The following is a 26,607-nucleotide window of genomic DNA, read 5'->3' on the forward strand; positions in this document are numbered from 1 at the left end:
TGGGTCCCATATACTTCTTTTGTCATTCAATAAACATTTTTAAGTGTCTGCTGTGTGCTGGACACCCTATTAGTACACATAGGATGCGTAGGTACCCTGTCTACAAAGACAAAATATTTCCTGCCTTCAAATGAGCTTCTATTCTATTAGAAGAAATAACTCAAAATAACATGTGTATATAATTATGTATATCTATGCGTATTTATTATTGTTCAGTCATTAAAGTTAGCCATGCTTGACTTTATGACCCCATGGACCACAGCATGCCAAATACTGCCAGTCTTAGTTAAATTCCCTTTTTTCATGGTGTCATTCCCAAATAACAGCTTGAGCCTTGCCTAGTGGCAAAGTACTCCTAAAGAAGGAGAGGAAGCCTTAAGGAAAGAGAGGGACAGCAGACTCAGGATGAGCTAAGGGACAAAGAAGCCAGAAAAGAGAGAATTAGAAAATATCTAATATGATGGGAAGTTCATTCATTGTCATCAAGATGCCAAGGGCTCTAATAATTTTTTAAACTCTTATCTTCCATCTTAGAATCAGTGTTGAGGATTGGTTCCAAGGCAGAAAAGAGGTAAGGGTAGGCAATGGGGGTTAAGCTTCTTGCCCAGAGTCACACAGCTAGAAAGTGTCTGAGATCACATTTGAACCCAGGACCTCCCATCTCTAGGCCTGGCTTTCAATCCACTGAACCACCTAGCTGGCCCCTAATAGTTTGGGGCCCTGAGAATAGGTGCCAAGCTTCTGTTAGGACCTAGCTAGGAGATGAGGCTAGAGTCCAGCCACTGGGTAATAGGTGAGCCTTCCAGGAGTGCCCAGGGTCATAGCAATCTGATTGGGACCTGAACCAAGGTCTGCCACTCTGGGAGTTACCATGAACACACTTTCCTCAGGGTCTGATCATATTCTCCGAGGCCTCCCCATTCTGCTGCTAATGGGAACGAGGGACACGTGGTGCATTACTTACTTGCTACCATAAGCCAACCCCTCTTTTCCTCTTGCTAATAGAATTTTCTAATTTATAAAATAGAAAGCAGAAATGATAAATTATAAAATAGAAAAAGCATTCATTCTAGAATCAGAGGTGGAAGTCCCACTTCTGTGCCTCAGTTTCTTGAAATGCAAATTGAGGGAGTTGGATTTCATGACCTCTGAGATATTTCCCAGCTCTAAACTTATAATCCTTTGATCTTCCCTCCTGGGCTTCCTTCAGGATGACAGACCCAGCCACATATCTGTAATCCTGCTGTCCTTGGAAAGCCTGGTAGGGTGAGGATTTCAGTTAGCCTCAAAATATCCCTATTGGGGTGGGGGCACAGCTGGATGACTCAGTGGATAGAGTGCCAGGCCTGGAGATGGGAGGTCCTGGGTTCAAACCTGGCCTCAGATACTTCCTAGCTGGGTGACCCTGGGCAATTCACTGAACCCCCATTGCCAGCTCTTACTGCTCTTCTGCCTTGGAACCAATATACAGTATTGATTCTAAGATGGAAAGTAAGGATTTTAAGATATATTTTTATTATTATATATTTATTATATATTCTATTTAAAATCAATCTAGATAGATAGATAGATAGATAGATAGATAGATAGATAGATAGATAGATAGATAGATAGATAGATAGATAGATAGATAGGCTCCTCTTTTTCTCTCTGATTGTAGTCATGAGAAAGTGGGATGGTAGTGGCATCTTTGGTGGGAAGGAGGGATGGCAGGAGACCCACCGGCAGCTTATTCGAGTTTGGTGGTTTGGCAGTAAGAAAAGGTGAGACTCAGGCATTCATCCTTTCATCCTTTTCAAGAAGGAAGTGGTTCTCTGGGTCCCAAGGAGTGGCTTCTTGGACTCATGAGAGGTTGAGATTGTTGCTGCCACCCCATCCCATGCCTGGCAGGACTGATTTGAACACACAATCTATCTCTGGTCCAGCTCTACGCTAAGCTGCAGGCAGTGAAGGCAGAAATCCAGGACCAGCATGATGAGTACATTCGTGTTCGGCAAGACCTGGAGGAAGCACAGAATGAACAGACCCGGGAACTCAAGCTCAAGTAAGGGGCATCTTTTTCCCTCCTATCTTGGCATGTCTTTCCACTTAGAAATTCCCTAGCCTTCTCTCATTTCTCATTCCTCCAAAGTCAGGCTTTTTCGTTGCCAGGACGCTGATTGCCCCCAGCAGTTGCAATGCTGCCTATTCTCACATGGAGCAGCGGATTGGGAAAGCTCATTGAATTGAGCGAGGGTTCTTCTGATCACCTCTGCTGCCCTCGGATTAAGGCTGGAGAGTTGGTGCTTGGTATGGCACAGAGTAGAAGCATGTTTCCTAAGGACAGGAGAGGGGTCAGAAAGTCCTAAAGCTAGAAAGTCAGGACTTTGGGGGATCTCCTTTTATTTGTCATCATATATTTATCAAACACTCTAAAATGAGTTAGCACACACTAGGGGCTTTTCAGTTTCAACTTCTAGACTTGTTCTTTGGCCCTAGAGATGCTAAGTCCTGTTATTTTGTTTAGTTTTTACTAATGCCAACTATCCTTTTGCATTTCATCCTCATCCTCCTTTTTGCTTTTGGTTATATGTCTATTCTATATTCTCCAATCTCTCCTCTATTCCCTCACTTCTTCCCCATCCCTCCTGCCTCTCACTCCCACTCCCAGATATCTGATCATTGAAAACTTCATCCCTCCTGAGGAAAAGAATAAGATTATGAATCGTCTTTACCTGGATTGTGAGGAAGAGCAATGGAAGTTCCAGCCCCTGGTGCCAGCTGGAGTGTAAGTATGCACTTACCTGCAGGGTGCAGAGGTGGGGCTCTTGACACCCATCTACCGGGCAGGTCAAGAGGTCCATTAGGACCTGTTCACAGATTGGCCCTGTGGCCCGAATTCTACGCAGTGGGTTGATTTTCTGTTTCAGAGAATCTCAGTGAGGAGAGTAGATATTTAAAAAGGGAAGAGTCAGTGGATAGGTCCCTGGAAGACTCAAGTTCAAATCCTGCCTCAGACAATAGGGTTGTGAAATTGAATGAGTCATTTAGCCTCCCCCTGCCTCTGCTCCCTCACAAATAAAGTGAGGGGATTTGATAGTTTCTAAGTTTTTTGCTTCTTACTCTATATGTAGAATCCTATGTGTTCCAAAAAGATGAAGTGTCTTAGAAACCCAGAAGTACTATTGGGAAAGATAGGTGTCCTGTGTGGAGGTAAAAATGCCAACCTTTCTGGTAGGTTCTCTCTTTGGTACCTCAGAAGGAGGAGGAGAGATTTGACCATCATCCCTCTCTTCATTCTTCAGGGATAGAGCCTGTATCCCAGTGCCTTGGGTGTGGAGCTCCCTCTGTTGGTAGCCATGGGGAACACCGCCCCCTGATCTGTGCTAGACCACACCCAGTCCCTTTGTCCTGCCTGGAATCTGCTCATTCCCCTTCTGAGTTCTGCTTAAAGAGGTCCCGAGGCCTCCCAAGCTCTGCCTCCATCCCAGAAAGAAGCAGGACTTAAGGGTAGGCAAGGTGAGCAGTCGCAACATGCAGAGAATATCACAGAGGACGCTTAAAAAACATGATATCAATATCTTTTATTTTTATATTACCTTCATTTTCTCCCACAGCCCTAGCTTCCCTCCACCCAGAAAACTATCCCTTGTGAAAAAGAATGAAAAAGAGATTTTTAAAAATATGATCATCAAAATTATATAGAGTGTCAACTGAGGATTCCTCACCCAGAAATTTCTACTTCCCTCAGGGACACTTATTTTTAAATATTGCATAAGATCACTTAGTTATACTGGAAGGAACCTTAGAGACCTTCTAGTCCAATACCTTCATTTTATAAAAGAGGAAGCTGAGGCCCAAAGGTGGCCAGTGGCTTGTCCGGAGTCACATGGGAAGTGTCCAAGATTGGAATTCATATCTTCTGTCACCAAACCCCATGTTCTTCCTACTCGACCATTCTTTTCACTATGCTAGTTCTTCAGTACTTCAACAATCCCTACATTCATTAGTCTACATCTTCCACTGACATAGATCCCAACCCTTTCTGCCTTAAACCCTTAGCTTCTGCCTTAGAATCAATACTAAATATCAGTTCCAAAGCTAGGCAGTGAGGCTTAAGTAACTTGCTCAGACACACACTAGGAAATGTCCGAGGTCATATTTGAACCCAGGTCTCTAGACCCGGCTCTCTCTCCATTGAGCCATCTAGCTGCCCCTGTACCCCAGTCTTTACAAACTCATATGTTTAATGCCAGAAAATGCCCTGTGCAGCAGCATGTAGCTACCTAGACTATGATGTGAATTCACACATTATAATGAAAGTTCAAATATTCTAATGGGCTCCAATGGATGGGGCAGGGAGGAAAATCTTCAGAGCTCACTAAAAGTGCACAAATACTTTGTCCTCGTGTTGCTAGGGAGGCACAGCTCTGAGTGGGGCACTGAAGAAAGAAAGCTGAATTTGGAGGCAGAGAACCTGGATTTGACTCAAATCTGCTGGATGGCTTGGGATAAGTCGCCTAATCTCTGGTCCTCTGTTGCTTTTATAAATATTTATTTATAAGCAAAAATGAATAATATGGAAATAGGTATCAAGTGATAACATTTGTACAACATTTGAATTGTTTGTTGGCTCTAGGAGAGAGGAGGGAAGAGGGGAGGGAAAGAAAATGAATTATGGAAACATGGAAAAATATTTTTAAATAAAATTTTAAAAATTAAAAACAAAAAAATATAAATATATATAGATATGTAATATGTTCCCAGATATCTCCCTTCCTCCCTCTCTTCAAATTAGAGAAGGTATCATTTGACAAAAAATATATATATGTAATATATATAACCTTATCTTTTATCTTAGGCTCAATACTAAGTATTGGTTCCAAGGCAGAAAAGTAGTAATGGCTAGGCAATAGGGTTAAGTGACTTGCCCAGGGTCACACCACTGGGAAGTGTCTGAGGCCAAATTTGAGCCCAGGACCTCCCATCCCTAGGCCTGGCTCTCTATCCACTGAGTCATCTAGCTGCCCTTCTCATATATATATATTTAAATCCTTACCTTCCTTTTTAGAATCAATACTGTGTATTGGTTCCAAGGCAGAAGAGCCGTAAGGGCTGGACAATGGAAGTTAAGAGACTTGCCCAGGATCACACAGCTAGGAAGTTTCTGAGGCTAGCTTTGAACCCAAGACCTCCCATCTCAAGGCCTGGCTCTCAGTTCACTGAGCACCTAGCTGCCCCAACCCAATATGTTTTTTAAAAAGAGAGAGAGTTGGACTAGATGGTCCCCAAGGTTCCTCCAAGTTTTCTCTCTTTAATCATCTCCAGATTCGACCTCAGAATCCCTATAGCTGTAATACAGAGAGAATGACAAGCATGGTCACCTTCTCAAGGGAAACCCAGGGACCTCTTTATTCCCTGATTTTGGATGAGAAAAGCTCCATCCTTCATTTATACAGACTGAGGTCCTGATACGAATTAGAGGCTGCCACCAAGTGCCGTTATTTTGTTTTTGTACCATCAGGTTCCAGGAGAGTTAATTCCCTGAAGTTTGGGCTGGCTGCCGCCAGGTGGTGGTAGGGTGCCTTGTTCCCATGAGCTATAGTGAGTACTTTCTCTGAGATCCATAAGGTGGGACAGAGAGTCAGAGATGTAAAAGCTGGAGGTCACCTACTTCAATGTCTCTTTGCCCCAGTCCCAGATTTACAACCAGCTGTATTAATGACAAGATTATTAATTTTTAAAAAGCTAAGATGAAAATTTAAACCCATATTAAGACAGATAAGACATCTGGAACAGTTTTTGGAAAAAAGAAATAAATTCCTTATGATATAATTGGGCATTTTTACCTATTATCTCTTAACTGTTAACTTTCTCTTTTTGAGAATTTTAATAATTTATTTGTTGGTTACACCAAAATTCCCAAGTATCTCCTTTCCTCCCTCTTCTTGTCACACTAGAGGAGGCATCATTTGACAATATATATATATGTAAACCGTCTTTCATGTTTCTATTTATCAGTTCTTTCTCTGAAGGTAGACAGTTATAAGTTATTCTCCAAACATTAATTCTGTAGCTGTATGTAACATTTTCTTAGTTCTACTCATTTTGCGTCTCATAATTTCATATAGGTATTTCCAGGTGTTTTTTTTTTTAAATCAAGCTGTTCATTATTTCTTACAAAGCAGTACTTTCTTTCTTTTAGTCCTTGGATCATAGATTTAGCATTGGAAAGGTCCTTGGAAGGCTTTTAATCCAACTTTCTCATTGTATTATCAATGAAAATGTGACCCAGAGAGATTAAGTTACTTGCCCAAATAGGATTCAAACCCAAGGCTTCATTCAAAATCCAGTACTCCTTCCCCTGTACCATAATACCTCCCTCAAAGCACTATACAAATGTGAGTCATTATTATCATCATAATTATTTTCACTATTTTTATGCCCCTTAGCTTTAAAAAGACATGGGGGGCAGGGGCAACTAGGTGGCTCAGTGGACTGAGAGCCAGGCCTAGAGATGGGAAGTCCTGGATTCAAATCTGACCTCATACACTTCCTAGCTATGTGATCCTGAGCAAGTCTCTTAATCCCCATTGCCTAGCCCTTACTGCTCTTCTGCCTTGGAACCAATATATTGTTTATACATTGTATAAATTCTAAGACAGAAGTTAAGGGTTTAAAAAAAAAAGATTTGGTGCAATGGAAAGAATCCTGGAAGAGGCATAAGGAGATCTGAGTCTCCTTGGTTCTGTTGCTAACCAACTATGTGACCTTTTGAAAATCAGTTTGCTCATCTGAAAAATGAGGCAGTTGAATTAGGTGACCTATAAAGTTACTTTCAGTTGTGCCAGTCTTTGATTCTACTTTACTTTCCAAAAAGCCCTTGTCAGTCAGCTCTAGTTTGGGTCCAGGATTTGGGAGTTTCTGAGTTGTAAGGATACTCCAAAATCTTAGAGTCCAACCCATATCCGAATTAGAAACTCCTCTACAGCAGCCGTAACAAATGGCTATCTAGCCCTATGCCCAGGACCTTTGGGAAATGGTGTGATGGAAATAGGAAATACATCCAAAAGTAGCCCTTTCCATTTATGAATAGTTTTAATTATAGCAAACTGAAATCTGCCTTTGTGTAACTTCCATTCCTTGCTCCTGATTCTGTCATCTGAAGTCAACAAAGCAAACCTAATCCCTCTTTCATTGTTTTCCCATACCTGAAGTTAACAAGAATATGCTGCTTTAGTCTTCTCTCTTTTGGGCTAAACATTCCCATTTTCTCCAACTGATCCTCACACCATAAAGTCCTCTTGCCATTCTGGTCACTCTTCTCTGTACACGCTCCTCCAGCTTATCACTGTCCTTCCTATAAGGGGGTACTTAGAACGAAACACAAAATTCCAGATAGGGTCTGACTAGGAGAGAAAAGGGCAGAAATATCCAAGACCTTGCCTCTTGAACTCAAGTGTAGGCCTTTACATTTATGCCTACCAAGTTTTGCCTTCAATTCAATACCCATTTTTATATGCATATTAAATTCCAAGCACTATGATGGGTACTGGGAATATAAAAACAAAAATGAAGTTGTTTCTGTCCTCAGGAAGCTTATTGTCTGCCAGCTTAAATATATAATACATATATTTTATGTATATACGTATACATATGTAATTCATACTTAATACATACATAAATATATATAATTGTCATTGGGTAGTTTCACTTGTGTTTGGTTCTCCATGGCTCCAGTTGGAGTTTTCTTGGCAAAGATATTGAAGAAGTTGCTCTTCCTTCTCTTGCTCATTTTATAGGAATTATAAAGCAATTGATTAAGAGTTAAGTGACTAATATTAATAACATGGAAATAGATCTTGATCAATGACACGTAAAACCCAGTAGAATTGCTCATTGGCTAAGGGAGGAGGGTGGGAGAAAGGGAGGGAAAGAACATGAATTATGTAACCATGGGAAAATACTCTAAATTATTAATTAAATAAAAATTTTCAAATGAAAAAATTAAATGAAAGAGTTAAGTGACTTAACCTAGGTCCACACAGCTACTAAGTGTCTGAGGCCAAACCCAGTGCTCTGTCCACTGTACCACTTAGCTACCTGATAGCATATATGCAGATAAGCAAATACAAAATGAATATAAAATAATGCAAAGCAATTTCAAGGAGAGACTGTTCATAACTATGAAGACTCAAGAAAGAACTGATATAGGAAATGGCACCCACACTAGCGATTAGAGGAAATTAGGGAACCCAAAGGGGTAACATGAAGAGGGATTGTGTTCTAGGCATGGTAGCACAGAGATGGGGAAATTGAACATTAAGCATTGGATAGCTAGGAGATTAGTGTAACGGAAACAGGGAGTGTGTGAAAGGGAATAATATGCAGTAAGTCTGGAAAGGTAAGTGGGAAGGAGCCAGATAATAGTGAAAAGATTTAATAGAAGATTGAAGATAGCGGATTTTATCCTAGGGGTACCAGGGAATCACTGAAAATTTATGAGCAGGGGGGGTGAAGTAGTCAGATCTGATTTAGAAATATCAGTTTGTCAGCTATGTGGAGGAAGAACTAGAGAAAGGACAGCTGGAAGTGGCAAGGCGAGTCTTCTAGTCAAGAAAGAATGAAGGTCTGTTCTAGAGCAGAGGCTATATGAATGGAAAGAAGACAGACACAAGAGATGATTCAGAGGTAGAAACCTACAAAATTTGGCAACTAATTAGAATGTTTGTTGAAGAAGGAGTTGAGCATCATTCTAAAGTTGGGAACCTGGTTGGCTGGAAACATGGTGGTGCCATTAACATAAAAAGGGAAGTTTGGAGGAGAGTTGGATTTGGGGAAATTTTTAATGGGTTCTGTTTTGCTTGTGTTGAGTCAGAGATGTTTATGGACCATCCAAGTGGAGATGTCCAACAGACAGTTGGTAATGCAGGACTAAAGTTCAGAGGAAAGATTAGAATTGCTCATATAAATTTGGGAGTTGTTTACAAGGAGATGCTCATTAAACCTCATTGGGCCTATCACCGAGAAAGAGAAGACCCAAGACAGAGACTTGGGTGATACCTAGACTTTGTGGGCAAGAAAAGGATCTGATCAGAGGCCCTTGATAAGTCTTTGTTGATCAGTGGATTGATGAGCAAACCAAGACAAAGAATCAATCAAATAGACAGGAAGAGAGAGAAGTGCCACAGAATCAAGGGGGGAGAAAGCATTCAAGGGGGTGGAGTGGTTGACAGTGTCAGAACAATTAGGGGCTTTTGGTATAGAGTTTTCCATACAAATCCAGATGCCAAATTAGTGGATTTTACCTAATTATTCTTTGTTAGAAAAGAAGACTTAGTGCTGGTGTGTATGTGAAGGGTAGAGGGAGGGGATATATCCAAAAATGACCGTGATGTAAAAATAAAAACATTGATTGTTGGAAGGAACTTAGTAGAGAAAAGAGCTGCATAGAAGTCAAATAGAATGAAGACTGAGAAAAGGTCATTGGAGTTTGGCAGTAAGAGCTTGCTGGTTACCTTGGAGAGACCTGTTTCAGGGAGGACTGAGCTCACAAGTTAGATTACAAGGGATTGAGAAGTGAGTGGAGGTGAGGAAGCATAAGCTGGAAGAACAAGCACCCATTTTGGAAGCTTAGCTGTGAAAAAGAAAAGAGAAAAAAAATAAAGTTGATTCAATCAGCCCTTCCAGCCCATCAAGACCTTTGGGGGATCCTGATGCTGTCTCTCACATGTGGGATCCCGTCTTCCACAGCCTGCTTTGAGATTTAATTTGCCAGAAATTTCAGCTCTGCTTATGTAGTGCCAACATGAGCCAGAAACTCCTAGGCATCTCCCTAACGGATCCTGGGGAGGCTTTCTACCTCACATCACCTCTGTCATTTGTTTGGAGGGTTTTCCACATCTTAAAGAAGCTACTCTGAACTTCTAGCATCTGACTTAAATTTAAAGACCATGTTAACATTTAGTCTCAGGAATTGAGTTATTGAACTCTCTTAGTAACTCCCCTACCAAGGGACGATTGAGTTCTTGGCCTTAGAAAAATTTTGTCCTCCAACAGCTATTTTTTCTAATTTTGGTATCTGTCCCCTTCCGTAACCTTGTATTATATTTGATGTGTCCTTAGGAGTAACTGGTTTAATGTGGCTATAGATTAATATTTAACAAGATGCCTATGAACAGAAACTACTTGAAATGAAAGTGTGGGGATAAAAGATATAAAAAAAAATAGGATGAATCAATAGGGGAAAGAAATACTTCTCTTTATTACATTTGATTCTATGGCAATTTTTAAGTTTTTATTAAGCACCTACTGTGTGCAAGGCTTTGGGGGTGGGGGATAGAAAGGCTAAAATGAAACAGTCCTTGCTCTTAATGAGGTTACGTTTTACTGGAGAAATACAACATGAACTCAAATAATAACTAAACACTAAGTCAATAACATTTTTAACTGTCTATCATGTGCCATACACTGTGCTAGGCACAGAAACTAAAATTAGACTAATATTAAATTCAAAGACATGATATTACATGTGCTTTTTTGTAATGGAACATGTGATTCATTGGTGTAATACCACTGCCAAAACAGATCCATCACTTAAAATCTTGAAATTTTTCCTGGGGCTCTGAGAGTGAAATGATTTGTCCAGGATCATAAAGACAAAATGCATCAGAGTCAGGCCTCAAACCCAACTCTTGGGGCTCACAAGGCCTCCTCTCTGTTCCCTACACTATAGTACCTATCAGTATACAATAATTACAAGGTAATTTGACAGGGAAAGTATAAACCAATTCAAGAGGAAGAGTTGGTAAGAAACAGGGAGCTTGGGACAGGCCTAATACAGGAGGTGGCAGATTTTGTATCAAAAACCTATGGAGGGTGTAAAATCAAAGAAGTCTAAAAAGAAATCCCATTTTTAAGCAATAGACACTTTTTCTTTTATTACTTCACTTTCCTTTGCCATTTAATCCAGATGAATTGCTTTAAGTATTTTTAGTGTTTGTGGTACTACTAAATAAATTTCTGGAATTGGAATAGTTAAAAAAAAACAAACTATGGAGGGAGAAAAAAACCACCTTAAGAAAAGAGAATCTAGGGGCAGCTACATGGCTCAGTGGTTAGAGAGCCAGACCTGGACATGGGAGATTCTGGGTTCAAATCTGACCTCAGATACTTCCTAGCTATGTGACTCTAGGCAAATCACTTATTTGCCTAATGACAATTGCCTAGCCCTTACTGCTCCTCTGCCTTGGAACTTATCTTAGTATCAATTCTAAGACAGAAGGTTAGGGTTTAAAAAAAGGGGGACGAAGGGGTGAAAAACAGTTGATTTCAGCAAGGCTTACTGATAAATCCAAGCAAAATAATTATACTGTAGGAAAAGCAATGAACTAGGAGCCAGAAGGCTTGACTTCTTGCTCTAGTCTTTCTAACTAACCTGTATGACTCTAGAAATTCATCTTAACTTTCTTAGCCTCATTTTCCTTATCTGTAAAATAATAGAATTTGGCTATATTATCTGCAAGGCTTCTACCAACTTGACATTATTTTTTTTAAAAATAATATTTAATTTTCTCAATTGCATGTAAAAACAGTTTTTAACATGCATTTAAAATTTTTTTTGAATTCCAAATTTCCTTCCTTCCTTCCTCCCTTCCCTCCTCCTTCTTTAAGATGGTAAGCAGTTTGATATAGGTTACACATGTGCAATCATGCAAAATATATTTCCATATTAGTCATTTAGTCAAAGAAAACAGACCAAAAATCCCCTCCAAAAATAAAGGGTGCTTGCTTTAGTAGCACATGTACAAAAAATAAAGGGAAAAGTAAAAAAGAAAGTGATCTGTCAGCTCTTTCTCTGGAGGTGGGGAGCATTTTTTATCCCGAGTCCTTTGGAATTGTCTTTGATCATTGTATTAAAGAGAAGAGCTAAATATCTTGATATAACTGTAAATTACAACCAGAGTATATGTTAAGAAAGAAAGTGTTCATCTTTCCTTATTTTTTTTATCACTTAAGTAATTCACAAATCTAATGAAACTGGCTGGACCAGATAAAAAGCAAGCACCCTTTCAGTTCAGAATTCTGTTTGCTTCTGAAATACATCACGGATCTATGATTTCAACCATGTTGGTTGTCTGTCAGTTCCAATATAGATCACAATTATTCCCTGTAGCAGTTAAAGTTTTAACAAGTTATTAGTTAATGAGTTACTCTCTCTGAAAAAAATTCATCCCCCAGTGTTGGCCAAATATTGACTTAGAAAAATCACATATGTTTTTATCAGTTTCTTTTTTTTTATTAATGCATCAACACATTAAAATGAGATAGAAATTCCATTTTAATCTGTTTTGGGCTCCACTCTGGTGATGAGCCTTTCTGAAACGGAGATATCAGATTTATGGTCTGCCCCAGTAGAATCTCTATACTTTTATTTTTCATTGACATCATTTTGGGTAATAATCAATAGCTGACATTTACGTATACATATTTTCATATATATGTCAAAGTACTTTGCACAGAATCAGAAATCTAGGGGTGGAGAGAATGAAAAAAAGCACCTAGTCTATGTCCTTCATTTTACAAATGAGGAAATTGAGGGCCAAAAAAATTATATGACTTGCTTAAGGTCACACAGGGAGTAGTCTTCAGAAGCTAACTTTGAACCCAGGGCTTTTGACTCCAAGGCTGGCATTTTTAATACTGTAGAACATAAATCATCTCATCTGTCCCTGACATCCCTGTGAGGATCCCAGCTTTTATTAACCTCATTTTACAGATGAAGAAACTGAGAGTCATTGAAAGTTAGCAAAGGTTATCTGAGGTAGAGGTTGACAACTAGTAAGAACAGGGTTTTGAAAGGATCTAAAACCCAATTCTTCCTCATTCCAAGTCTAGCACTAACCACTAAAACATTTTTTTTTGTATCCACAGAAGGGCTTCCTTCAAGCTGTAGAATTAGCAAATGTTGGCTATTTCAGTTTGTATTGGGCCAACAAGAATATTGCGGGTTATTTAAGGGTGGAGAAAAAAGTAGCATTCAGCCTCATGTTTGAATAAGGTTTTCTTGGTTCAAAAGTGGTTTCATAGGGGCAGCTAAGTGGGCACAGTGGATAGATAGAGCTCCAAGCCTTGAATCAAGAAGACTCATCTTCCTCAGTTCAAATCTTTCTCAGACCCTTACTAGCTGTGTAAACTTGGGAAAGTCACCTAACCCTGTTTGCCTCAGTTTCCTTATCTGTAAAATGAGCTGGAGAAGGAAATGACAAACATTCCAGTATATTTGCCAAGAAAACCCCAAGTTGGGTCACAAAGAGTTGGACACAACTGAACTGACTGAACAACAAAAGTGGTTTCATGTGCATGATTTTAATTTGATTTTTGCAGTAACACTATGAGGTAGCTAGTGCAAGAATTATTATTTCCATTTTACAAATGAGGTAATTAAGTCCCAGAGAGATGTAACAGCTTGCCAGAGGTCATACAGGTAGTTGAGTCAGGACTCAAACCCAGTTCTGTTAACTCCAAGTTTGCTATTTTTATGTCCCTATATAACCCTACCTTTTCATACATATTTGAGAGCTTTATGTTCCTATTAATAATAATACTAATATTAATAATTATTAATATTATAATGATGAATGATTATATGGTTCTTAATAATAATTAATAGCTACTATTCTATACCACTAGATCCTATGATTATGGAATACTACATGTGTAAAAATTAAAATGAATATACAATAATAACTTTAAATACTATGTTTTTATAAGATTTATTAGTAATCACTAGAAGTAAGGAATAAATAAGTAACAAAATAAAACCACATGCCCATGGCTAATCTACCTGTTCAAACAGCCCGCATTCCCAGCTGCAGCTACCACATAAAGGAAAGAGCACTAGCCCCGGACAACCACCCAATTTATCCCCTGTCTACGTCAGCATGTAACAACAGGAAGTCAGTGGGCTCCAGGGAAATATAATTCAAAGGCAAAAGATTTAAACCAATTACACACATGTAAATAAAGTCTACATTGAGAGGCAACAAGACTCTTTTGTAACCTCATGGCCAACAATATATGATCAAATGTGAAAGACATTTTCTTCTTTTTTCTTGTCTTACCCAGGGTCACACAGCTAGGAAGTGTCCAAGGCCAGATTTGAACCCAGGTTCTCTGGGCTTCAGGACTGGTGCTCTATCTGCTGCTGTGCCACCTGGCTGTCCTTCCCATTTTGTAGCTTGTGGTCTGTCCTTGGAGGCACATGGCTTTACTTGGTGGAAGTTTTTATTTGTGGAAAATTACAAATTTCATTTGCAAATGAATTTTCACAGCCTTGTATTTCTCACCTACAGTAAGACCCAGGTATGTGGATGGCAGATGTTTTTCCAGGTAGCTCTAGGGTAGCCTTCTTTCTTCAGAGTGTCCACTTTCACCTCAAGTCAGGTACTTACCATCGTACCCCTGTGATCTTGTTCTAAAACTGCTGGGGAATTCTAATTAAAACCATCTTGATGTAATAGAAAGAGTTCCAATCTTCTGAAGGAGTCAGAGAAGCCAAGTTCATCTGCCCTTCTTCCTTTCTTGTGTGACCTCGGGAAAAGACATTAATCTTCTTGGGTCACAGTTTTCTCATTTGTAAAATGGGGATGGGATAGATTAGATCAGTTTCAAAAAAAGAGACAAAAACCACCCAACCTTACATAAGGAACTTTGGGGCCCTACATTGACTTAGAGAACCACATGTTTATGTTTCTTTTTTAAAAATTAATACATCAGAGGGTGGCTCAGCAAATTGAGATATAGACCTAGAGACAGGAGGTTTTGCGTTCAAATATGGCCTCAGACACTTCCTAGCTATGTGACCTTGGGAAAGTCACTGAACTCCCATTGCCTAGCCCTTACCACTCTTCTGCCTTGGAACCAATACACAGCATTGATTCTAAAATGGAAGATATGGGTTTAAAAAAAAAAGAATATATCAACACATTAAAATCAAATAAGAATGACATTTTAATCTGGTTTGGGCTATATTGGGGAGTGATGTAGGCCCTAAGTGGCCCCAAGCTTGTGTTTCACACCTTTCTCTCAATTAAATGACCTCTCAAGTCCCTTCCAGCTCTTTAATTATATGAATATCTTAATTCAGATGACATCCTCTGGACAATTTCTCCTCAGGGGTTTTCCTTTATAATAATGGTAACAATCTTCTAGCTGTTACACATTCGGCAGCTTCCCTAATGCTATACGACATCAACTGCAGGCATGGTTCCCTGGGCTTTGCACTACCTCTGGTCCTTTTGGCTTGTCCCATATCTCCTCACATAGATCAATCTCTGCCACGACTACTTCCACCCTTCAGAGTGGCTTCTGTGCAGATGGCCTTAGAGATGTTAAAGAGACTAAGCTCCTTGGCACTGAAAAAAATCACTTGGAATAGAATTTGTACTGAAAGTTCAGATGATTTCCTCCTAGTGGCAAAAGCTTATGGCCACCGAGGTCCCTTTCATCCCCTGGAATAGCCAAGGGGGAGGAAACAAGCATTTATCAAGTGGCTACCATGTGCTAAGCAGCTTAAACATATTTTCTCATTTGAGAGGTTATATAAAATTATCCCCATTTTTCAGTTAAGGTAACTGAGGGCAAAGAGAGAGGGTAAATGACTTGTCCCAGGGTCATGCAGCAAATAAGTATCTGAGGCCAAATTTAAACTCATCTTCCTCGCTCTGGAGCCAGACACAACGTCACCCAAATTCCTTATCATCTCGAGTCCTGAAGCTCTTCCTACCTGAAGACTGTCGCTAGATGCCTCCATAGATCATTGGGAAACAAAGAGACCTAGAAGAGAAGCATTTATAAGATCCTGGTGAGAGGAAGTGAAAAATGAGATGGAGAAAGAGAAAGAATGAGAGTATTTAGACTAGAGTCAAGGCAAAGTCACTTGGTCTCTAAAAGCATGACACAGAGCAGACTATATACAGCAAGGGACATTTTAAATATTGCTTTTTTTTTTCCACGAATGTACATTTAGAGTGTCAGAAAATCCTGCCCTCCCTGGCACCAGTGTTTATTTTGTGGAAAGTCACAGCATATGTTACGGTGATTTCATTAGTCATTCAGCAAAACTACAACCATAGATTTAGAGCTGATTGAGGAGCTATTATGTGCAAGACATTGGAGATACCAAGGAGGAAAAACAACATTCGCTGCTTTTCACAGGCTTTCGATTTCATAGACATGTTCTCAAATCAATATTATACAAGACAGAGTGTGAAGGGATCAGTGCAACAAAGTGATTGAAAAAGATGTGAGGATGTATAATTGAAATTGGGTCCAGGCACAGTGGTACCTTGCATATAGAAGATAAAATGCTAGAAATAACAAATAAGAGCTAGGACAAACCAGGAAGAAGTCTGAATTTGCCATGGTGGATACAAGTAAAAAAGTAGGAGGCAAATTCCATTTAAAACCTTTTTCAGGGGCAGCTAGGTGGCTTAGTGGATTGAGAGCCAGGCCCAGAGATGGGAGGTCCTGGGTTCAAATCTGGCCTCACACACTTCCTAGCTGTGTGACCCTGGGCAAGTCACTTGACCCCCACTGCCTAGCCCTTACCACTCTTCTGCCTTGGAACCAGTATATATTGATTCCAAGATGGAAGGTAAGGGTTAAACAAATAAATAAATGGAACCATTTCCAACCATGATTTGATATAACAGAGCGTCCTGAAAGAGTCAGATGAGTTGGGTTCAAATCTCTTCTCTTCTTCCTTTCTTATGTGACCTTGGGCAAGTCACTTAAACTTCTTTGGGCACAGTTTTCTTAGTTGTAAAATAGAGAGTGGGATAAACTACATCCATTTCAAATATAGATGGGGGCCACTTAACCATACATAAGGATGTCTGTGAGCAATATATTGTCTTAGAAACTTACATAAAGAAAATTATATATTTATAAAGGAAACATATATAAAGAAATTATATAATGTATAATATATATAATAAGTATATAATACATAATATATTACATATAATATACATATAAGCTATAAAACAATAAATACATAATTTTCTTTTTATATTATGTGTTTATATTATATAATAAATATATTCATATAGAAAATATATGGAAATATATAATAAATATGATTTTCTTTATGGCATATTTATATTTTATATAATTATATGTTATGTCACATAAATATATAAGTATATAATTTTCTTTATATAAACATATTTAGATATAATATCTATGAATATATATTTATAGAGTCTTTCTTTTTCTTTTAATTTAACATATTAAAATCAGATGGGAAACATTTTCATTTAATCTGACTCTGGGTCACATTCACCAGTGTTATTGGCCATATGCAGACCCAGACCATGTGTTTGACACCTCTAAATTAGGAGAAAAGTGACACGGTGCTGAGAGCTGGATGATAGCTGGGATAGTAAACATACAGAGACAGGTGAAAGTAGAGGTGGCAGTAGTGAGATATAGTCTGTAATGGAACAGCTTTCAGCCCTTGAGATGAAGCCCAAGGGACAAACGGAAGTGTTAATAAGGATTATAGCATCATAGATTTAGAGCAGGGAAATTTCGACACTTTCTAGCTGTGTGATCCTGAGCAAGTCACTTTACCCCAACCTAACCCTTATCACTCTTCTGCCTCGGAACTGATACCCAGTCTTAATTCTAAGCAGAAGGTAAGGGCTTAAAAACAAAAGTCCCAGGAGATGAATAGGGCCAACGTCATCATTCCCATACCTTAGTCACCTCCTCCAACCTTCTCGTTTGACAAGTGAGGAAACCGAGGCTCGTTAGGAAAGGTAACTGACCCCAGAACTAAGGCGAGAGGCAGGATTTAAGCATATCCTGACTCCAAAGCCCGCTCCGCCACACTGCTCTCAAGCTGGGGCTCTTCCTGCCCTCTGAGCCTGGGTGGGGATGTGGCTCCCCCCAGGGCAGTCTGTGGCCTCCGGGAGAGAAGAGCTCAGTTCTGTGCAGTCAGCCCCAAGTCATACTCCTCCCTTAGGGCAAGACCAGGGAGAGCGGACTGGGTAGCCCCGAGGCGCTGTTATTCTTTGCAGACACCCTTCTCTGCACACCTCCCAGAATATCCGCAGCTTCTCTCATCGGCTTGCTCAGCCAGCGGCAGACGCTTGACCTGCAGGACTGTTTACCCGATCGGATGATGTCATGAGACAGAAAAACCATAGCACATTCCCTTCCCCCACGGTGCTGCCAAGAGCCCTGTGTCAGTTTGCATGCCCTGGCATTGACATTCGCCCCGCCACCCTGCCTGGCGGTTCGCGGGGTGTCTCTGCAGGATCCTGAATTGCCTCCCTATAGCCTTGAACCCGATCAGCAAGCCTGGCCCTGGCCCTCGGAACCTCTCTGACCTCGCAAAGATTTGGGCCCTTCAGACCCTTTATCAGCCTCTTTTCTGGTCATCTGTGGTTTAACCCGGTGTGTTATGCCAGCCAGCCAGCTGCTGATTAGGATTCGCATTCTAAGGAGAGTTCTAGCAGACAGACTTTTTAAAAAAAAATCTTGCCACCTGTGTTATTTATAACGTTAGCAACAATACTTGGAGTTTGTAATGTTTTGGTTGGTTTTTTCTTAGCTAGGTAGTAGAGGAGAGACTGTTGGGCTTGGAGTCAGGAAGACCTGAGCTTGCATTCTGCCTCAAACACTCTGACACTAGCTTTGTGACCCTGGGCAAGTCACTCTCATTTTCCTGGCTATTAGGAGGATCTGATAAGAGAGTATATGTAAAGTGCTTTACAAACCCTAAAGTACTTGTAAGTGTGAACTACTCTCATCTTTTTTTTTTTTTTTTAACATATCTTTTGTTATATTCTCTCCTTTTAAAAAAAGTCCTTTGAGAGAGCAGCCAGGTGACTCAGTGGATTGAGATCCAAGCCTAGAGATGGAAGATCCAGGGTTCAAATCTGGTATTGGACACTACCTAGCTGTGAGACCCTGGACAAATCAATTAACCCCCATTGCCTAGCCCTTACTGCTCTTCTGCCTTGAAATGGATACTTGATACTGATTCTAAGACAGAAGGTGAAGGCTTAAAAAAAAAAGAGTCCTACAAGTTTTGTAGAGCAGACATCCTCCTCCTCATTTTTTAGATGAGAAAATAAAGGCTCAGAAAGGTCATGATCCAACCCAAAGTCACCCAGCTAGTTAGTGTACCAGATGATTTCTCAGGCTCCAACTATCACTCACCTGCAGCTCTGGCCACAGACCTGATTTCTGATGTTTGCTGGTTTTTCCCCTTTGCCATAAATAAAACATAACTAATAGCAAGTATCACTTTATCGTTTATAAAACAGTCTCCCATACGTTGTCTTGTTTGATCCATAAAACATCATGGCACATGATGAAGGTGGTATTTTTCCCATCTACATAGGAGAAAACTGAGGCTCACAGAGGATAAGGAACTTGCCCAAGACTATATGACTAGCAAGTAATCCAAGTAGGAATTGAGTCCAGGTCTGCTGACTTTAAGACCATCTTTCTTTCCACCACATAATATTCAAATTTAGAAAAGGAAATGACGATTGCAAATGAGTAAGTTTCCCTTTGACTAACATTTATGAAGCACCTATTACATGTAAGGCATTATGCAAAATACTGGGTGCACAAAGCTTTAAAATGGTGCAGACCCTTCCCTAGAGGAGTTTCCATTTAGTGGGAAATAAAACATTTCCCTCATAAACCTCAAGAACTCTTTTCCACAAATATACAGACCAGCAGCAGGAAAGATGGACAGCCATAGAACACATATGTAGAGAGGTACATACATGGGAAATATATGGCTAGAAACTAGGGTAGAGACACACACACACACACATAGAGTGTGTTTGGCCAGGATGTGCACCTAGAGATCCATATGGAGGGAACACTAGCGTCCAGGATACACAGATATGGAGGGTTGGAGGGCCTTTAAATTCTAGTAATGTCATCATGCTGCTTCTTCTGGACTTGGTCCCTGATTATCGCTGCTGGAGGTGCTGGCCTGCTGCCTACTAGCCATATGACTTCAGGGCTTTTCTCGATTCTGGCTTCTGCTTTCTGGCTTCAGCTGAAATCCTTACCTATAGTACTATCTCTCCCTCATGAAAAGAGTAGGTTTCTGGCTCTTCTTTTCATTAAAAGCTGGAGGCACATTTTATAGCTACTTCAGAAAAGCTACAGCCTTCACTTTAGCCATACAGCCAATGGTAACCCTAGGAAAAAGCCTTTCTCAGCATTTTCCCTTTAAGAGTCATTTATCTGCTCTCTTTCAGACTCTTGTCTAGAAGACCTCTGTGTCCTCAGCAGAACTTTTTTTTTTTTTTGCCCCAGACACCAAGCCCATTAGTTGTTGGGGAGGGGGGGGGGGTTCAGCTTCAAACCTCCTTTCTTTTCTTGCATGTTGGTGAGAGGGCTGGGGAAAGAACCCAATAGGAAAAGCTGTTGTCTCTCTTACCTTCCTAGTTATGTTTTGAAGCTTTCATATGTAGATATCATCAGTCAAAGTCTGAGAGCGCTCACTTGATCTTAGCCAAAAAACTGAGAAATAACCGAAACTCTCTTTCATAAATATGATACCAGGTAGGAAGTGCTGAGGTCAGAGGAAGAGATCCAGATGAAGTGCTCTAGGAAAATTTGAGGTAGGAGGAAACTTTTAGATGGGAGTAGGGTGGAGTAGGGAAAGAGAGGAGGAAATCAGGAAAGGCTGCAAGGAAGAATTATACTCAGAGTGGGTAACTCAGTGGATTGAGAGTCAGGCCTAGAGACGGGAGGTCCTAGGTTTAAATCTGACCTCAGACACTTCCCAGCTGTGTGACCCTGGGCAAGTCACTTATTCCCATTGCCTAGCCCTTACCAATACACAGTATTAGCTCCAAGACAGAAGGTGAGGGTTTAAAAAAAAAATTACACTCAGAGCTAAATCTCAGTATGTTTTCACTCCTGATCTCCTTTCTGGTTTCATCCTTTCCTTTCCCTACTTTTTGCCCATTTTTCCTTTGCTTTCTCCTGTTACTTTCCCCTCTTCTGCCTTTCTCTTTCAATCTCTTTCTCTCTTCCAACATTGTCCCTTTCTACAATTTTTAGGGAACTAAGGCTGTAGTGAAAATTTACTCCTCTCCAGCAAAAAAATGGGCACCCTCCCTGTGCTTTGAGGAATTTTTAAAAAAGTATTCTTTGTCTTTCTGTCTCTCCAGAATTGGCAGTAAAGTGGAATAGTAGGTAGAAGGTTGGGCTTGGAGTCAAAAAGACCTACCCTCACATCTTCTCTCAAATATGCCCTAAAATGTATGGCTAAAGGCAAGCATTCAACCTTTCTGAATTTCCAGCATTTTCCTAGAACTTAGATCAAAATTATCCATGTATTGTCATCTGCCACTACTAGGAGCTCCCTACACTGATGAAATTAAAAGAAAAGCCTTCAGCTTCTTGAGTTCTAGCACACTGCTTACTGGGGGTAAACATTTAGTAATATAATAATAATAATAATAATAATAATAATAATAATAATAATAATAATAATAATAATAATAATAATAATAATAAAGCAGGACTCAGAGAGATCTTTTATTTCTTTTTCATTCCTGTGCCCTTTCGCTTCAAGATGCATTTTCCCTCTTTCTGTCAGCTAAGGAGCAAAAATACTTTACCCAGTTGCTTCCGCTATTCACTCTTCCTGTCACTGCCCCAAATCCTTCAGAAGCAGAAGCCAGTCATCCATTACCCAAGTCTGTACTCTATGACCTATCTCGGTCAATGCCAAGGGATCAATGGGGGCTGCCCAAGTGGGAGCCACCTTATTGGTGGAACCTAGAGCTCCTAGCACATGATTGGCTGGTTGCAAGTTGCATAATTTTCCATTACTTTCACACTGCAGAAATAGCAGCATTGTTGATGCCTTCCAGGGCTTCCTATTCAGTTACTGAAGGACTGCATAGCCAGTGGGTGAATAATCCAAGTCCGACTGCTTCTGGGTCTTCTTCCCAATGACAACCTTTTGGCTATTTCACTGCTAACTGGTGTCATCTTTTAAAGGTAAATAAAGGTCATGGATATAAGGCAGACCTTGCAGACTTTGTAGTTACTCAATCTCAGAGCTAAGCCATAGACACCAACTACACCAACCTTCTCAGTTTTTGGAGAAGGAAAATAAAGCGCATGGAGGTTAAGTGACCATCCCAAAGTCACCAAGCTAGTCTAACCACCTTATTTTACAAAATAGACTATAGAGATCTGAGTGGTAAAGGCACTCAGCCAAGATCACAAAAATACTAGGTAATGAAACCAAGATCATTTGACTCTAAACCCATTACTCTCACCACAGGCAGCTAGTTGGTACAGTGGATAGAGTGCCAGACCTGGAGTTTAGGAAGACCCAAATTCAATGTATAAAACCTAGGCAAGTTACTTCACTTCTGTCAGCCTTACTTTCTTCATCTGTACAATGGGGATAATAAAGCATTTATCTCTCAGGGTTGTTGTGAGACCAAATAAGATATTTATGAAGTGCTTTACAAACCTCAAGATGTTACATAAATACTAGTTATTATTAATACCCAATATTACTATTTGACTTTTCAGGTATAAATATATATGTATATATATAATATAATATATAATCTATAAATCTGTAAGTTCCTTGAAGCCAGACACTATGCAAACTAATTTATCCCCACTGTGCTTTTAGACACAATAGGCCTTTAAATATTTGTTGAATTGAAGCCAGATCCCCGTTAAAAGATTATGAGAGGGGCAGCTGGGTAGCTCAGTGGATTGAGAGCCAGGCCTAGAGACAGGAGGTCCTAGGTTCAAATCCGGCCTCAGACACTTCCCAGCTGTGTGACCCTGGGCAAGTCACTTGACCCCCATTGCCTACCCTTACCAATCTTCCACCTATAAGTCAATACACAGAAGTTAAGGGTTTAAAATTAAAAAAAAAAAGATTATGAGATAGGAGCAGCTAAGTGGATCAGCGGATAAAGAGCCAAGCCTGGTGTGATCCTAGGCAAGTCACTTAACCCCTGTTGCCTAGCCTATACCACTTTCTGCTTTGGAATCAAAAAACAGTATTGATTCTAAGACAGTAAAAATTAAAAAAAAATTTTTAAATTAAAAAATGATTATAGAACATGGAAGTTAGAAAGTCTAATTTCAATGGCAAAGGATTCATTGAACCTTTCTTCACCTACACTGTTAGCAATTTTATAACCATTTAAGAATGTAGAATGTCAGCTCTTGGAGGACAGTGATTACCTCATTTTCATATTTGTAATGCTTAAGAGAGTACTTGGGCCACCTAGTAGGTGATTATTAATAAATGTTTGTTGGTTGATGGATAGCAGTGAGACTCCTCCCTGGACTTCAAACCCAGGTCCTCCCCATCCAAGTCCTATATTTGTTCTCCTCTACCAGAAAAAGGCAGATTTACCAATAATGTTGTTGTTTGGCTGTTTTTCAGTCACGTCTGACTCTTCATGACCCAATTTGGGGTTTTCTTAGCAAAGATACTTAAATAGTTTGCCATTTCCTTCTCCAAGTCATTTGACAGAAGAAACTAAAGCCAACAGGGTTAAGTGACTTGTCCAGGGTTGTACGGCTAGTGTCTAAAGCCAATTTGAACTCAGGAAGAGATCCTCAAGCCCAGTACTCTATCCAGTGTGCCACATAGCTGCCCTTTCAATAAAATGACTTAAGTTATTTTGTTGAAAGTTGGTAGAAGAAAGTCACCAGGGAGTGGGATGGGGGAGAGGGTATAGAGCTGCATAGAGAAGAGAAAACTCAGGAGACATGATAAATGTCTTAAAATATTTGAAGAATTGTCACGAAGAAGTTTCAGGCTTGTTCTATTTGGCACCAGAAAACAGAACCAGAAGCATTTGCAGAGACAAATTTAGATTTGATGTCAGAAAAAAATTCCCAACAAATAGAGCACTCCGTAGTGGAATGGACTGCCTCCAGAAATGGCAGAGTCCCTCTCCTCGGAGGTCTTCAAACAAGACTAGATGAGCACTTGTCAGGTACATTGTAAGGCGAATAATTTGGGAGTGGTGATGGATTGGATGAGATGGCCACTGAAGTAAGTCTCTCAACTCTAGATTCTATAATTTTGCAAATCTCTTGGCTCATATAATATTGAATTTCATTCACCTACACCATCCCTTGTTCCCCTTTAGCTTAGAAAATTGGGAACAGATGGTACATATGAAACTGTCTGGGCCAAGTTTGGGTTAGTTAGAATGGACAGGCAGCAGCAAAATGAGAAAAAGGAAATAACAGAGCCTGCAGGGTTGGAGGTCTGCAGGACACATTAATGACCGCTTAATCCCTCATGGTGTCTCCGTTCCTTTGGGCACATGGGAAACTCACCTTGGTACCATCTCTCCCTTACAGCAATAACAGCCAAATGAAGAAACGGCCAACCTCAGCAGTGGGCTACAAGAGACCCATCAGCCAATATGCCCGGGTTGCCATGGCGATGGGGTCCCACCCCAGATACAGGGTAAGAGAAGAGGGAATGGAAGGAAGGGAAGTTATGACACACGATCATCACTGACTTCTCTATCATACTCATGACTAGAGCCAGAACTGGGGCAGGGAACCACAAAGAGAAAGGGTCATTCCATTTTGAGCAAGAGGGAACCTTAGAATTTATCTAGCCCAGATCCTTCCTTTACAAATGAGGTAACTGAAGGCCCACAGACAGAAATGACTGGCCCAAGATTATCCAGGTATCAGACCTAGTATTTGAACCCAAGTCCTCATGATTCCAAATCTATTTCCAGTGAGAGAGATGCTTATTAAACTCAATTCACATAGATGTATAAAAGTTATTATTATTATTTTTTTAACAACAGGGTCTTCTTGAATGGGCAGGAGCACTAAGAGACTGTCAGCTTTGTCCAAAGTCATGTAGCTAGTTTCAGAGGCAGGCCTTGGATCCAGGACTCCCTGAATTTGAGGCTGGCTGTCTATCCTCTAGACCAGTGATGGGCAAACTTTTTAAAGAGGGGGCCAAAGGAAATGCTCATCTGTCAGTCTGTTTCTAAGGCAACTCTTTCGAAGTTTCATTGTATTGTATCCTACTCATTGTATTCATCCGATTAGGAATAATGTCTTCTGCCAAATAGAACATTTCAGGGGGCTGTAGTTTGCCCATCATTGCTCTAGGCCATTAATGCTGCCTCTTGTACATATTTTAATGCTAGGAAATTCTACCTTTCTTGGCACACAGGAATTTATTTCGTGATATGCTATATATGTGACTATGGAGGCTTAAAGCTTCAGTTGAACAGTAACAGATGGATGTATACTTTTTAAAAAATTTTCAGTACATAGCTGGACATGACAGTATAGGCCTATAATTCTCGCTCCCTGGGAGGCTGAAGCTGACAAATCTCTTGGGCTTGAGAGTTCTGAGCTACAATGGGCTAACTCAATCAGGACTCCAGGCTAAGTCTGGCGATGGTAGAGTGAGGCCCTGGGAGCAGGGAGACACCACGTTGCCTAAAGAAGAGCAATCAGAAACAGAGCAGGTCAAAGCTCTCGTGCCAGTAATATATATATTTTTTTTTTTTTACATCATGTCACTTGTCAAGAACCCTCTCTCATAACAATAAGGTACAGCCGAGGATAAACTATCGGATGCATCGGCCGTCCTGACAAATGCTGGGCATGGGGTTTCAGACTCAGAAGGTTGTGATTTTTCAGACCTTGCTGAGGTAGCACAACAGCCCTGTCCCAGGTCCATTCATTGCCACCGTCAGTGAATATTAGCTATTGGCAGAGAAGGCATATGGCGCCAGGCACATCTGTACCCATATCTGGTTTTACTTTTCTGGGGACAGGCAGAGAACATCCTATTCCTGGAACTGGATGTGTCCCCTCCAGCTGTCTTTGAGGTTGAATTCTCTCATGACCAAGAACAAGATCCCCGGGCACTGCACATGGAGAGGCTTATGCGTCTGGACAGCTTCCTTGAAAGACCTGCCACCTCTAAAGTCCGAAAGTCCAGGTCCTGGTCAGTATATCCGGGGGCCAGCAGGGTGCAAATTTGATCTAGGGATTAGAGGAGCAGGGGGTCTGGTGAGAGGTACAGATTCTTGGCATACTAGGCAAGAGTTACAGGTTGATGGGGGGTAAAGGAGGACGAGGGATGGGCTAGACCTACCTGACACATTTCCTGTGTTCTTTTCCACCTTCCTACGCACTACTCCTACCAGGTGCCAGAGTCCTCAGCTGCTGCCCTCTTCCACATCGCATGTCCCACTGGCCTCCACTTCTCTGCGCCCCTCTACAATGCTGGCCCATGAGTGACAGCCTGCAAGGACCACACTGCCTGCCCCCCACAGACGGGGGGGATATGGGCAGCCAGCCTCAAAACATCTCATCTGCGGCTTTGTGTGTGTGCATGTGTGTGTGCGTGTGTGTACATGTGTGTGTGTGTGTGTGTGTGTGTGTATGAGGGGGAGAGACTCCAGCAGAATGTCCCCCTGCCTTCAGTTGTTAGCCTCCCTTATTTATTTAATGTTATTTATTCATGGAGCTCGGCTGGTATGGGGGAAATGACCTTCACCAAGGCCTCTGGACCTGGCGGCAGTCGCTGGGCAG

At 40.7% G+C, this 26,607-nt stretch overlaps 1 protein-coding gene and 1 long non-coding RNA gene across 2 annotated transcripts in view; one reads left to right on the forward strand and one right to left on the reverse strand.

The window, feature by feature from the left end:
- KIF3C (kinesin family member 3C) overlaps window positions 1-26,313 on the forward strand; it is a 65,896-nt gene extending 39,583 nt beyond the window's left edge. Inside the window, exons 4-8 of the mRNA XM_044661016.1 lie at window positions 1,926-2,044; window positions 2,651-2,767; window positions 24,391-24,499; window positions 25,845-26,017; window positions 26,220-26,313. Of these exons, the coding sequence (XP_044516951.1) occupies window positions 1,926-2,044; window positions 2,651-2,767; window positions 24,391-24,499; window positions 25,845-26,017; window positions 26,220-26,313 (612 nt within the window). The remainder of the gene's footprint in view (window positions 1-1,925; window positions 2,045-2,650; window positions 2,768-24,390; window positions 24,500-25,844; window positions 26,018-26,219) is intronic.
- Window positions 14,127-18,063, reverse strand: LOC123235002. Its single transcript, XR_006505361.1, has 3 exons — window positions 17,743-18,063; window positions 15,767-15,816; window positions 14,127-14,571 (listed from the first exon to the last, which is right to left on the reverse strand). It is a non-coding gene; the product is annotated as an uncharacterized LOC123235002 (long non-coding RNA).
- Window positions 26,314-26,607: the final 294 nt, after the last annotated feature.

Source organism: Gracilinanus agilis, chromosome 2, assembly GCF_016433145.1.
Source record: "Gracilinanus agilis isolate LMUSP501 chromosome 2, AgileGrace, whole genome shotgun sequence".
In the NCBI taxonomy this organism is placed as follows: domain Eukaryota; kingdom Metazoa; phylum Chordata; class Mammalia; order Didelphimorphia; family Didelphidae; genus Gracilinanus; species Gracilinanus agilis.